Genomic DNA, 13,863 nt, shown 5'->3' with positions numbered 1-13,863 from the left:
GCTACTTGCACCCCCCATGTAATTACACTTCTGGAGCCTCCATTCTTAGGTCATTCCTTTATTATTCCTGCTATAAGTTATACGTGATTTGCTAGCAGTTTGGTCCAGATGGCTGTTACCAGTTAGGGGTGTGTCCTGCACAGTCTGATACTATCCGATCAGTGATGCCAGTGTCAGACTATGCAGGGACATACCCCCAACTGGTGACACCCATCTGGACCGAACTGCTAGCAATTTCTTCATAACTTCTAGCAGGAATAATATCACAACAGAGTGATAAGAATAGATGCTGCAGAACTGGTATTACAAGGGGGATGCAGACCTGTCAGGAGAGGGGACGCGTCCTCTTTAAGGGTTTATCTACTCTCCGACATGAGTAATCTGTCGCTCTATGGCTCCTCACTTTTCTTCCATATCACAGCGTCTGATAAAACATCAGGAAGTCAAGAAGTCTAACGGCAAGAACGATTCTGATGAATGGCCAAGAGATTGAGGCTGATGAATCAGCGGGTACACATGGGCACACCTAACCGGCTTACTGAGGGGGGGGGGAGGGGCACTTTTAGAAATACATGCATTAAAAAAACAGGAGGATTAATTGGGGATCAGTACTTTAACTATGTAGTTATAAGAGGTGTTTAGGAAAGGCTAGAACAGTGCACGTAGGAATACGGAAGGCTTGCCTTAAAGGGTTTGTCCAAGATTTTACAAGTGATTAGTCCATCAATGTCTGATCAATGGGGGTCCGACACCCTGCGCAGCCCCAGAACTACATAGCTCCGTCCACGGTGTAGTGGAGGTTGTTACTCAGGGGGGATGGCACCGTGTAGTTCCAGTGCTGGAGCTGCTGCAGAACAGCTGGTTGGCGGGGGTGCAGGGTTTCAGACCCTCGCCGATCTGATTGGACAACACCTTTAAACATCTGTCGACATGGCACAGTAGGTCCTTGGGTGAGGTGGGGGGGGGGGGTCAGCACCTGAAGAACCCCACAATATAGCTCATTGTAGTCAATGGGGGACATCCATCTCAAAATCTGTAAATATCCTGGTCAACCACCCCATAGACAGACCCCCTTTGCCTACAGCTCCCCATGGTCTAGGGGGTCAGCAACTTCCGTCACTCCAGCTGTTGTGAAACCACAATTCCAAGCAGGATCTATTCACTTTTATGGAAGCTCCAAGAACAGCTGACCAGGAGTGCATGCTGGGAGTTGTAGTTTCACAACAGGTTGGTTGCAGATTCCTGGCCTAAACTGCTCAGACCAGACTACGCGGAAGACTACGCCAAGCACTGACCCTTAGACACAAGCAGAACTCCATACCTTGACATGATTGTCCACGGCCGCACATCCTGCCAGTCTCTTGGCCTCTTCGGTCATCCTGCAGATGGTAGTGAGCAGCCGGCGGTGGAGCATGCAGAGTATACAATACGAGGATCAGGTGTGGAGGGATCGGACCTGCCCAGGAAACAGAACAGGGTCATGGGGCCTGCGGAAAATTCTGGCGTTACTTCTGCCTCATCAGCCGCCCGGTCACAAGGCGACGCACACGTTCTACAGTCACTGGACGCGAACACCACAGCAGGCATCCCACTGTTCTCCACCCCAGGGGCAAAGGAAGAGGCGAGGGGCTCCTTTGTAAGGATAGGTCATCAATCTCAGGTCAGTGAGATTGATGACCTAAAATCAGTTGTTTGAAGGGGCTGCAGCCCTTATGCGAGCGCTGCAGCCTCCATCAGTCATGCACCAGCAGGTCGTCTACTTTGTAGTCACAGTGTAGGACTCTGCATGAATGGGATGAAGCTGCAATACCCTACACCGCTAGACGACGGCCAGGTAAAATCACTGGTGCAGAGGGTGCGGCGAGGTGGACCCCCACTAATCTGATATTGATGACCTATCCAGAGGCGAGGTCATTAGTATCCTGAACCCTTTTAAAATAAGCCCCACCTGGTGCTGGTTAACACTACCTCCCCTCTAACCACCTGGACCAGGAAGATGCCCTCACCAACCCCCTCCCTAAATCTCCTCATTGACCCTCGTTTGTTCATTTTAGGTCCCATGTAGAGAGGATCACCGCACACATTTTTACCATGCGTGACGGATCGGCTCCGGATGCGTTCAGTGAAACTCGCACCATTTTGCAAGCAAGTTCAGTCAGTTTTGTCTGCGATTGAGTTCAGTTGTTCAGTTTTTTCGGCGCGGGTGCAATGCTTTTTGATGCGTTTTTACAACTCTTAGCAACCATCAGTGAAAAACGCATTGCATCCGCACTTGCTTGCGGATGCAATGCGTTTTTCACTGAAGCTCCATTCACTTCTACGGGGCCAGGGCTGCGTGAAAAACATGTACACAGACATTGAAATGAATAGGTCAGGATTCAGAGCGGGTGCTATGCGTTCACGTAACGCATTACACCTGCGCGGAAAACTCACTCTCCCCATTAACCAGGGCCCCACAGTATCCACTGGTTAGCTCTGTGGCACATGTGCCTTTGCTCTCAAATCCGAGCTCAACCTCATTGGTGGTGCCAGTAAGCATGGCATGTGACCGCCAAGACCCATGATTGGCTGCTGTGGTCACATGACTGGGCCGTCATCAATGATAGCCTGTAAAGAAGGATGGGCAGGGACCACCAGGGCATCTGAACTAGATCGGTAGAGAACTGAACTGAGGTGAGGACTAGTTTATACCTTTTTTGTAACTTTACATTTGTGCTTTTTTTCTTTTTCAAACTCTCAGATACGAGTCATGGTGTAAAGCAGTGAAGGGGAAGATGTGGCCATCAATGGAGAACAAAATGTTCCGTGGTGGAAGAAGGTTCTACCTGGAGAGCACCTACTGCCATTATGCCTTGTGTGGAGATACATGGGACCAACACTAGGTGTAATGGTGTGGGGCGCCATTACCTATCATGGCCATTTCTATCTGGTATTCATGGAGGGAACACTGACCAATCTTTGGTAAGTCCATGACATTGAGGAACCAGTCCTACTGCCTTTTTCTGGCTTTGGAGATGTGGTGTTCCAACAAGATAACACCGCCCGCACTACACAACGTGCCTTCAGGGTATCCAGATGCATCACCAGATCTCTCCCCCATCAACAGTGTGTGGGCTTGGAAGGACCACAGAAGGACATCCAGCATCTGTGTGACCAATGCCATGCAAGGAGAGATGCCACTCAGTATTAATGTGAACTCAACATATATCCTGCTGCAGAACCCAAAGTAAAGGGTCACCATCTTGTGTGATCATTGACCAAATACAGTTTATACTGTGTCAATCACATCAGGTATTCAGGGTTTGTTTTTTTTGAATGAGTGAAATATATAAATATATACACACACACACACATACACACAGTGAGAAACAGAAGTATTTGAACACCATGCGATTTTGCAAGTTCTCCCACTTAGAAATTATGGAGGAGTCTGAAATTCACATTGTAGGTGCATTCCCACTCTGAGGGACAGAATAAAAAATAAACAGGAAACCACATTGTATGATTTTTAAAGAATGTATTTGTCTTGCTCTGCTCAACATAAGTATTTGAACACCTTAGAAACAGCAAGAATTCTTTCTCTCAAAGACCTGTTACTGTGCCTTTAAAAAGTCCACCTCTACTCCACTCATTAATCTAACTTAGTAGCACATGTCTGAGCTCTTTAAAGACCCCTGTCCACCCCACAGTCAGACGCCAACTACTACCATGGGCAAGACCAAAGAACTGTCAAAAGACATCAGAGACAAAATTCTGGACCTCCACAAGGCTGTAATGGGCTACGGGGCAATTGCCAAGCAGCTTGGTGAAAATAGAGCAACTGTTGGAGCAATTGTTAGAAAATGGAAGAGGCTAAAGACGACTAAGTCTCCCTCGGACTGGGGCTCCATGCAAGATCTCACCTCGTGGGGTATCACTGATGATAAGAAAGGTGAGGAATCAGTCCAGAACTACAAGGGAGGAGCTGGTCAATGACGTGAAGAGAGCTGGGACCACAGTTTCAAAGGTCACTGTCGGTAGAACACTACACTGTCATGGTTTCAAATCATGCATTGCACGGAAGGTTCCCCTGCTCAAGTCATCACATATCCAGGCCCACCTGAAGTTTGCCAATGACCATCTGGATGATCCAGAGGAGGCATGGGAGAAAGTCATGTGGTCAGATGAGACCAAAGTAGAACTTTTTGGTCTAAACTTCACTCGTCGTGTTTGGAGGAAAAAGAAAGATGAGTTGCATCCCAAGAACACCATCCCTACTGTGAAGCATGGGGGGGGGGGGTAACATCATGCTTTGGGGCTGCTTTTCTGTGAAGGGGACAGGACGACTGCACTGTATTAAAGGAGAGGATGAATGGGGCCATTTATTGTGAGATTTTGACCAACAACCTCGTTCCCTCAGTCAGAGCATTGGAGATGGGTCGTGGCTGGGTCTTCTAACATAACGACCTGAAGCACACAGCCAGGATAACCAAGGAGTGGCTCTGTAAGAAGCATATCAAGGTTCTGGAGTGGCCTAGCCAGTCTCCAGACCTAAATCCAATAGAACATCTTTGGAGGGAACTGAAACTCTGTTGCTCAGCGACAGCCCCAAAACCTGACAGATCTAGAGGAGATCTGTGTGGAGGAGTGGGCCAAAATCCCTGTTGCAGTGTGTGCCAACCTGGTCAAGAACTACAGAAAACTTTTGACCTCTGTAATTGCAAACAAAGGCTTCTGTACCAAATATTAACACTGATTTTCTCAGGTGTTCAAATACCTATGTTCAGCAGTGCAAGACAAATAAATTCTTTACAAATCATACAATGTGATTTCCTGATTTATTTTTTTACATTCTGTCTCTCAGAGCGGGAATGCACCTACAATGTGAATGTCAGACCCCTCCATGATTTCTAAGTGGGAGAACTTGCAAAATCACAGGGTGTTCAAATACTTCTGTTCCTCACTGTATATATAACATTTTGGGGAAATCCTTAAAGAAGTTCTCCAATAATAATGCCATTTTACCAAGTGCAAGCAGCCTGCCTCGAGTCATTAAGCTAAAGATTCATACTCAAAGCCGGGATGAGGGATAGACACCCCCCTAGGGCGCCACCTCACTACCCATCAAGGCTGCTAGGAGACTTCAGGCCACTAGGAGTAGAGCGGCACAAGAGGTCACGATGACGTCACTGCAACCTCCTGCACTGGGTCTCGCATAATCACGTCATTGCCCAAGACCAGGAGCAGAGCGGGGATCTCATGTGTGCCGCCTGCATTGGGACCCGACATCACAGGCCACAGATCGGAAGAGGTCCGTGGACTGCCACGCAGACTGTGGCGGGGGAATGGAGTTAATTTTTTTTTTTTTTTGTGTCCTACTGGGGGCACCAATGAATGGGTTAAAAGAGCATTACATACTCACAGTAAAAGGGGGTCACAAAGGAGCATATTATACTGGCACTAAGGGGGGGGGGGGAGGGGGCGCATGCTCTGCAGGATTGCTTGCTCTGCCTAGGGTGCCAAACTAACTCTTCCCAGCCCTGTTCACACTTCCCCGCTGCTCCGGACCTCCGCGCTGCCTAGGGTGTCTCCATCTTCCGTTCCTCGCATTGTTTTCATCCAGTGGTGCATGTATATGGTCACATACTCCATTGCAGCCAATGATTGGATTCAAAGGCGACGTCCAATCATTTCCTTGCAGCAGAGCATGCTGACATACCCATGCATCACCGGATGGAAAAGAAAAGAAAAAAAAAACCTAGGGAACGGAAGATGGAGACACCAGAGGCAGCGTGGAGGACCAGAAAAATAAATAAAAAAAGTAACTTACTCCGTTTCCCCGCCACAGGCCTCTTCCTATCTGTCACCTGTGTTGCCGGGTCCCGATGCAGGAGGTTGCAGTGACGTCATCGTGACCCATTGTGCTGCTCTACTCCTAACGGCCTGATCCTAGGAGGCTAAATGGCCGCAAATGCAGCCTTGATTGCGCCCCCATCATGAGTAGTGAGGTGGCACCCACCACTTGTCCCATCCCAGAGTATGAATCCTTAGCTTAATGGGGCAGGCTGCTGGCACTTGGTAAAACGACATTATAACTGGAGAGGAGCATGTCCGTTTTATTAACTACTCGCATTCACCATGTAGTACAATTTCTGGAGCATCTATTCTTATAACTCTTGGCAATCCTCAATTATTCCTTCTAGAAGTTCCTGAATGAATTGCTAGCAGTCTGAAATAAAGGTTCTAGTGGGCGTTACCAGTTGGGAGGGTGCCCCTGTGCAGTCTCACATAATCCAACCAGTGCCGCCAGTGTGAGACTGTGCAGGGACACAACCCCAAGTGGCAATATCTGGACCTTGACTGCAAACCACCAGCAACTCACTCATCACAACATGGAGCCCTAAGAATAGATGTTCCAGAATTGGGGGATGCAAGTAGTTACTAAAACAGACCTGTCAGCAGAACCGCTATTTCAGTCACTTTCTACATTGTTGCACTAACACATTGTTTCCTCTACAGAGTGTTACAAATGGTTTCAAAACTTCCTCACCATTAGTAGAGATGAAGCTGCTCCACTATGCACTTAAGGGCTACTCCACCTGCATGCAGAATTCTAGAAAAAACTATTTTTCCGTTTCGCATTGACATGACGGCCCGCTTTCCTCTTTAGGACAAGTATTTAACTTCATCCTGGGTTATCCAAAGGATAGGTTGTTATTACGGCGCGGTCGTGCGCATGTAGCCCAACGCTAACATTGCATAAAACGTACAGCTCTGGAATATGCAGAGGACATAGTGCTGGGACTGATGGCTGGTCAGGTGACAAGTTATAGGTATAGGAGTTCCATACTTTATTTCCATGTCTGATCACATCTGCCGCGGTTCCTCCATCCTTACCAGATCTCTGCACCACATCAGCGGATGGAATTACACTCTGAAGGCCGGGTAAATCACTGAACGGATTTGGGCTACTCCTAACGGTGTTATCCAAGTGCCTTCCTGGCCTTCTCTCTCTCTAACCCCTGTACAGGGATCTGGTCTCCACTACAGGGGAACCACCAGGCCAAATACATCATGGAGTATGTATTACCCAAGCGGGTAAAAAGACACAAGTGCATTGCACCAAAAGGGGATAGGAAGTATCGTAGGTCGGGGCAGTCAAAGTTCGTCTAATCCGGTAAACAGGCCAAGGTCAGGGTGGGCAGAGCAAGTGCAACACGGTGAACTGTCAGCAAACTAACACCTTTGCAGGGGTTAGGACCCTTTCAGTTCAGGGACCTTCCCATAGGGTAAGTTACCTTAAAACACCCAGGCCGCGTAAGAGGTCAGGGGGGTATGTGCGCACCCTAGCAGGCAGAAGATGAAGAGGCCTAACTGGCAAAAGACTGAGAACCTTGACGGCCATGCACCCCAGGAGGATAAAGAGGCTGGCGCGGACAGACCACTAGCATGCCGTTATTGTTTGAGGGGCGAGTATTCCAGTGACCATGAGCGCCAGGAGAGTAGAGACGCTAGCGGGCATGGACCACCAGTATAAACGGCTGCATCCAAGGCCTCATGCGCACGACCGTAGTTCTGGTTCACATCCGAGCCGCAGTTTTTTTTTTTTGCGGCTCGGATGCGGACCCATTCACTTCAATGGGGCCGCAAAAGATGCGGACAGCACTCCGTGTGCTGTCCGCATCCGTTGCTCCGTTCTGTAGCCCCGCAAAAAAAAAAAAAATAGAACATGTCCTATTCTTGTCCGTTTTGCGGACAAGAATAGGAATTTCTACAATGGGCCGCCCGTTCCGCGAAAAACGAAACGGTCGTGGCCTAATCCTGATCCATTTCTCCCGTCATGTCTGGCTGTGAGATATCTACATACACTGACCTCACAGAGAACAAGTCAGTTTCTCACACTCTTAGGCCTCATGCACAGGACCGTTGTGTGCATCCATGTCCGTTGTTCTGTTTTCCGTGATTTTCTGCGGACCCATTGACTTTCAATGGGTCCGTTGAAAACTCGGGAAATGCACCGTTTGTCATCCGCGTCCGTGATCCGCGTTTCCAGTCCGTCAAAAAAATATGACCTGTCCTATTTTTTTGACGGACAACTGTTCGCTGACCCATTCAAGTCAATGGGTCCGTGAAAAAACACGGAGGCACACAAGATTGTCATCCGCGTCCGTGATCCGTGTCCGTTTTTTTCCTATCATTTTCAAGGAAAACTTTACTTTTTCACTTTTCATGTCTGGTGATCCTCCAAAAATCAAGGAAGACACACGGGAAAAAAAAACGGACACGGATCACGGAACAACGGAACCCCCTTTTGCGGACCGTGAAAAAATACTGCCGTGTGCATGAGGCCATAGGCTCAGCTCAAATGTTGCTTGTAAAGTGGTTCTCAGCTTTAGACAATCCCTTCGTTATCAGATCACCATTGTGAGACCCTTCTAACAAAAAGGATACCATTACTAAGACCTCATCTGACAAGTGAGGAAACCTGGCAGCTGGTCTAAAAGTACCCTGTAGCGCCACCAAAGGGGAAATGAAGTATTACACAAAGGCGTGTTCCAGGACTTAACCAGTGATGACCTATCTTTAATGTCCGATTGGTCCCAAACCCCGCGTCCCTACTAATCAGCTGTTCTGCAGTAGTTCTGGCGCCAGAACTACATTGCTTCATCCATTGTGTAGTGGACGGAGTTGGTGGCCCACGTGATCCATGAGGGCCTATTAGTTGGATCTCCACTGGTCGGATATTCGACCCCTATAGGATTATTGGTTTGCAGACCTATATGAACACCTACCAGAATTTACTGAAAATGAATATAAGTGCAGGTTGTATATTAACAGATACCTGGAAATAGCCTTCTATGTCTGCAGAGTGAATTTACCGATGTTGTCCACCCTAGATCTGTTCCACCAAGAACAAATTCTCATCCATGTGCTGCCCAAGGATGACACACAGATCAATAGTAGTGGTACTTTTCACACCAGAACAGGTCCTATATTGGTCCATGTTTCATGGGACACGGACTTGGAGACCACTGTAGACAATGAGGCCCATGTCCTACACGGATCTCACTGCCAATTACTGGCCTAAGTGGTGGCTCTCTTCAGTCGGGGACTGGCTGAGTGTCCAGGAAGTGCAGAGCAGGGAGGATCGAAGCAGCGGCGGGTGGATTGAAGAGGGAGAGTGAAGAGCTTTTATTTTTTAAGCCAGGGTTGTACACAACTCCATACCTTCCAACTTTTTGGACAGTCAAAGAGGGACACTCATGGCTCATTGTGTGATAGATCCATTTTTCCTGCCAATTTATACACTTCAATACATTTCTTTATGCACAATGTGCAAAAATATTCTGAATTTAGAAACTTCATCAAATAATGAAATAATCTACAAGAAGACGGGCTCGAATATACGGAGAGGAACCAGGCAAACACTTTCTGGGTCAAAACTGAACGGAATAATGCAAATCTATACCTCAGATCAAAAAGAGGGACCTTTAAGGAGCAAAGGAGGACAGAGGGACTTGGGTCAAAAATAGGGGCTGTCCCTTCAAAAGCAGGAGGTCTGCAAATCTCATGGAAAAACCAAGTATTGGCCCCCCGTGCCCCATAGAGATTCCCAGTACATATGTATCAACACTCCCAGGCAACGCGGAACACAAGGTGCAACACCCCGGATTTCTGATGAATTGACAATCTGTTTATGAAGGGTTTGTACAGGTGTTTTATATTGATGCCCTACCCTCAGGAGAGTTCATCAGCATCTGATCAGCGGGGGTCCGACACCCGCCCCCACGGCGATCAGCTGTTAGATGGAGGAGGCGCTTCACGAGAGCGCCGCCTCCTGTTCATTACACTGTCCATTCTCTTGGAAGTGCAGTGTAAGGGTCCATTCACACGTCCGTAAGCGTTTCGCAGAGGGCACATAGCCGGCCCTATGATAGAGCATGCAAGAATAGACATTTCTATCTTTTTTGCGGGCCCCTGCGGAACGGAACTACGGATGTAGAAACATCTTTTGCCCCCATTGAAATAAATGGCTCCGCACCTGTTCTGCAAAATTGCGGAACAGATGCGGACCCAGAAATACTGACGTGAACGGAGCGAGTACTTGTAATTCCACCACGCTGAGGCTACAGGCGAGACGACGAGTAGTGTAATGAAGAGGAAGCAGCGCTCGCATGGAGCGCCCCCTCCTCTTCGAGCAGCTGATCGGCGCAGGTGCTGGGTGTTGGACCCCCGCCAGTCAGGTATTGATGTCCTACTCTGAGCATAGGTCATCAATATAAAGCCACTGCACCACCCCTTTAATCATTTTAATTTAAAAAAATAAATAAAAAAATTGCAATAAATATCCTTTCTCCCCCACTTTATCTGAATTCTATGTCGGATAAAGTGGAACCGGTGCGTCAAACATATGGCGATCATTCTGACCACCATATTTAGGTTACATTCAGAAATCTCCTGCCTCCCTTCTATTACAAAGCTGGCTGGCTGCAGCCACCACTAGGGGGAGCTCAGTGCATAGGGGTTTATACAGTTATCTGCAATGGAAGCTGTAAAACTCTGTACATTGAGCTCCCCTAGTGATGGCTGCATGGAAATACAGAGTTCTCACACTGTGAGCAAAAGAAAGAACTGAGCCAAACGTATCGGTCCTGGCACACAATGTAAGTCAATGGGGACGGATCCGTTTTCACTGACACAATCTGGCAAAATAGAAAACGGATCCGTCCTCAATTGACTTTCAATGGTGTTCAAGACGGATCCGTCATGGCTCTGTTACAGATAATACAAACGGATCCAGGCGGTTGCATTATCTGAACGGGTGCGTCTGTGCAGATTCCTGACGGATCCGCACCAAACGAGAGAGTGTGAAAGTAGCCTAAAAACAAATGGTGATTTTCTGCAGACTTCTGTTCTACAAGAGTCAAGGCCAAGGTCACCCATGAGAACGCCGGAGAAGAGAACAGAGTCAGCACTGAACAAGACACGTACATGGAAATCCAGGGTTCAGCGTTAGGGCTCATGCACACGGACGCATGTATTTTGCGGTCCGCAAAAAATAAGGATGACGTCTGTGTGCATTCCGTATTTTGCAGAACGGAACAGCTGGCCCCGAATAGAGCAGTCCTGTCCTTGTCCGTTATGCGGACAATAATAGGACATGGTCTATATTTTTGGGGAACAGAAAAATGGAAACGGATTGCACATTGAGTAACTTCCGTTTTTTTTTGTCGGACCCATTGAAATGAATGGTTCTGCATACGGTCCACACAAAAAAGAAAAAGAAAAGGGGAACAGACAAGGAAATAAAATACTTTTGTGTGCATAAGCCCTTAAAGGGGTATTTCAACCTGAAGCATTTATCAGCTATCCACTTGAAAGGTAGAAAATGCTGGTTCGTCCAGGGGTCTGACCGCTAGGACCAGCAGATCTGTAGAGCCCATCCTCCAACTGCAAGGCTAGGAGGCGTCTGAAGTGAATGGGGCTTGAGTGAAAAACGCATCGCATCCGCAAGCAAGTCCGGGTACAATGCGTTTTTCACTGATGGTTGCTAAGAGATGTTGTTTGTAAACCTTCCGTTTTTTATCACGTGCGTGAAAAACGCATTGCACCCGAGAGGAAAAAATAAATAAAAAATTAACAACTGAACACAATCGCAGACAAAACTGACAACTTGCTTGCAAAATGGCGCGAGTTTCACTGAACGTATCAGTCCCGCTCGTCTGAAAGGACCTTAATGCACCATTATCTAGTTGGCTCTGTGCGGACATCTTATTACAGGTGCTGATCACAGCGACTTGCGCCGATAAACTCCGGGGTGAATTCACGTACGAGACCGTATGATTCACATGGACGGGGCCTGTAGAAATCCATGTGCTCGGCACCAAAACAACCCCATTCGGATGAACAGAACCGATTTTCATTTACAGAAATATTTTATACCTGAAGATCAACGAACATTGTTCTCTGCGCCACGAAAAAAAAGATGTAAAACCATAAAAAACAAAAAACATAAAATTCCTCCTCCTCGCCTGCAAAAAGATACTGTGAATAGTGTTGAGCGAACTTGTGTTTTAAGTTTCGGCGTATCGAAGAATCGCGTTATGGATTCCGCTACCACGGACCATAACGGAATTTAGAATCCATAACGCGATTCTTCGATAACCCGAACCCGAACTTTAGACGCCGAACTTAAAACACACAAGTTCGCTCAACACTAACCGTGAACCGCGGATCCTCCACATATTGTATCTCTGCTGTCCTGTCTGATACATTGTATCTATACACAATGGTTCCCATGGTAACCCTCTTCCTATAGTCACCAGGACATAGACCCCACAATCTATAAGAACAAGGTGCAGCCCGGGGGCTGAGACTCACTGCGGCGCTGGACCAGAGGCTGCACACTGCTCACAACATGCTTCCTTCCCAGTACTGCACTGGGGCACCAGTATGTCATTCCAGGGGGCGGAGCCTCTTAAAGAGCTCAGGCGGGGACTGGATTAACTCTATAATGGCCAGAGGCTATAAAGGCTCATGTACTACTTGTGTTTTATTACCGGAATGATCTTTCCATTATTGTGATCCTAGAGAGATACCAGTCCGCTGACTGGGGGCACAGCACCGCCATCATCGCACTTTCATTGTCCCTGCCAGTGTTCATTTTTGGGGGTCACCTGATATTAAGGCGAACGCCAATTCTTTGTCAATGGGGACAAAACTGAACAAGCGTTGCGTTCCCACGCCGGACACAAAAATGCTGCAAGCAACGTTATTTGTGTGCGTCACGGGAAACTGAACAAGCCGGATCCAGCATCAAAAACCATGTAAGTCAATGGTGTCGGGTCTGTTTTTTTGGCCTCATGCACACAACCGTGCCATTTTTTGCGGTCCGCAAACCGCGGATCCGCAAAAAACAGAAGCCGCCGCAATTTGTTGGAACGGGCGGCCTATTGTAGACATGCCTAGTCTTGTCCGCAAAACGGACAAGAATAGGACGTGCTATATTTTTTTTGCGGGGCCTCGGAACGGAGCAACGGATGCGGACAGCACACGGAGTGCTGTCTGCATCTTTTGCGGCCCCATTGAAGTGAATGGGTCCACATCTGAGCTGCAAAAACTGAGGCTCGGATGCGGACCATTACTACGGTCGTGTGCATGAGGCCTATCGGACACAAAAAATAACGGATCTGGTGCCCATTGACTTAGGGCTCGTTCACACGAACGTTTTTTGCATTCCGTATACGGAACCATTCATTTCAATGGTTCCGGGGAAAAAAAAGGAATGTACTCCGTATGCATTCCATTTACGTATTTACGTTTTTCCGTTCCGCTGAAAAATAGAACATGTCCTATTATTGCCCGCAAATCACGTTCCGTGGCTCCATTCAAGTCAATGGGTCCGCAAAAAAAACGGAACACATCTGTTCCGTTTTTGCTGAACCATCTATTGAAAATTTTATGCCCAGCCCAATTTTTTCTATGTAATTAGGCTCTATTCAGACGTCCGTAGTGCATTGCGGATCCGCAATACACCCGGCCGGCATCCCCAAAGAAATGCCTATTCTTGTCCGCAATTGCGGACCAGAATAGGACATGTTCTATTTTTTTTCGGAGCCGTGGGCCGGAAGACTGGGGGCGCGCTCCGGAAATAGTGCTCTCTCCGCATCCATTCCGTCCCCGTAGAGAATGAATGGGTCCGCAAATTGCGGACCCATTATACGGATGTGTGAATGGAGCCTTACTGTATATGCCATATAGAAAAACGGAACCGGAAGCACTACTGAAAAAAAAAAATGGAAAAACGGATCCGGGAAAATCAGCCCGCAAAACACTGAAAAAGACATATGGTGGTGTGAACGAGCCCTGACAATAGTATTTGAT

The 13,863-nt window shown here is 47.7% G+C and overlaps 1 protein-coding gene across 1 annotated transcript in view; it reads right to left on the bottom strand.

The window, feature by feature from the left end:
* RPIA (ribose 5-phosphate isomerase A) overlaps window positions 1-12,441 on the bottom strand; it is a 45,059-nt gene extending 32,618 nt beyond the window's left edge. The window contains exons 1-2 of the mRNA XM_040419282.1: window positions 12,361-12,441; window positions 1,322-1,456 (exon numbers count right to left, since the gene is read on the bottom strand). Of these exons, the coding sequence (XP_040275216.1) occupies window positions 1,322-1,414 (93 nt within the window). The 5' untranslated portion in view covers window positions 1,415-1,456; window positions 12,361-12,441. The remainder of the gene's footprint in view (window positions 1-1,321; window positions 1,457-12,360) is intronic.
* Between the last annotated feature and the right edge of the window lie 1,422 nt (window positions 12,442-13,863).

This window comes from Bufo bufo, chromosome 2 (assembly GCF_905171765.1).
Source record: "Bufo bufo chromosome 2, aBufBuf1.1, whole genome shotgun sequence".
NCBI lineage: Eukaryota > Metazoa > Chordata > Amphibia > Anura > Bufonidae > Bufo > Bufo bufo.
Note: the sequence above shows the minus strand (reverse complement) of the source record. Positions and strands in the feature narration are given on the sequence as shown.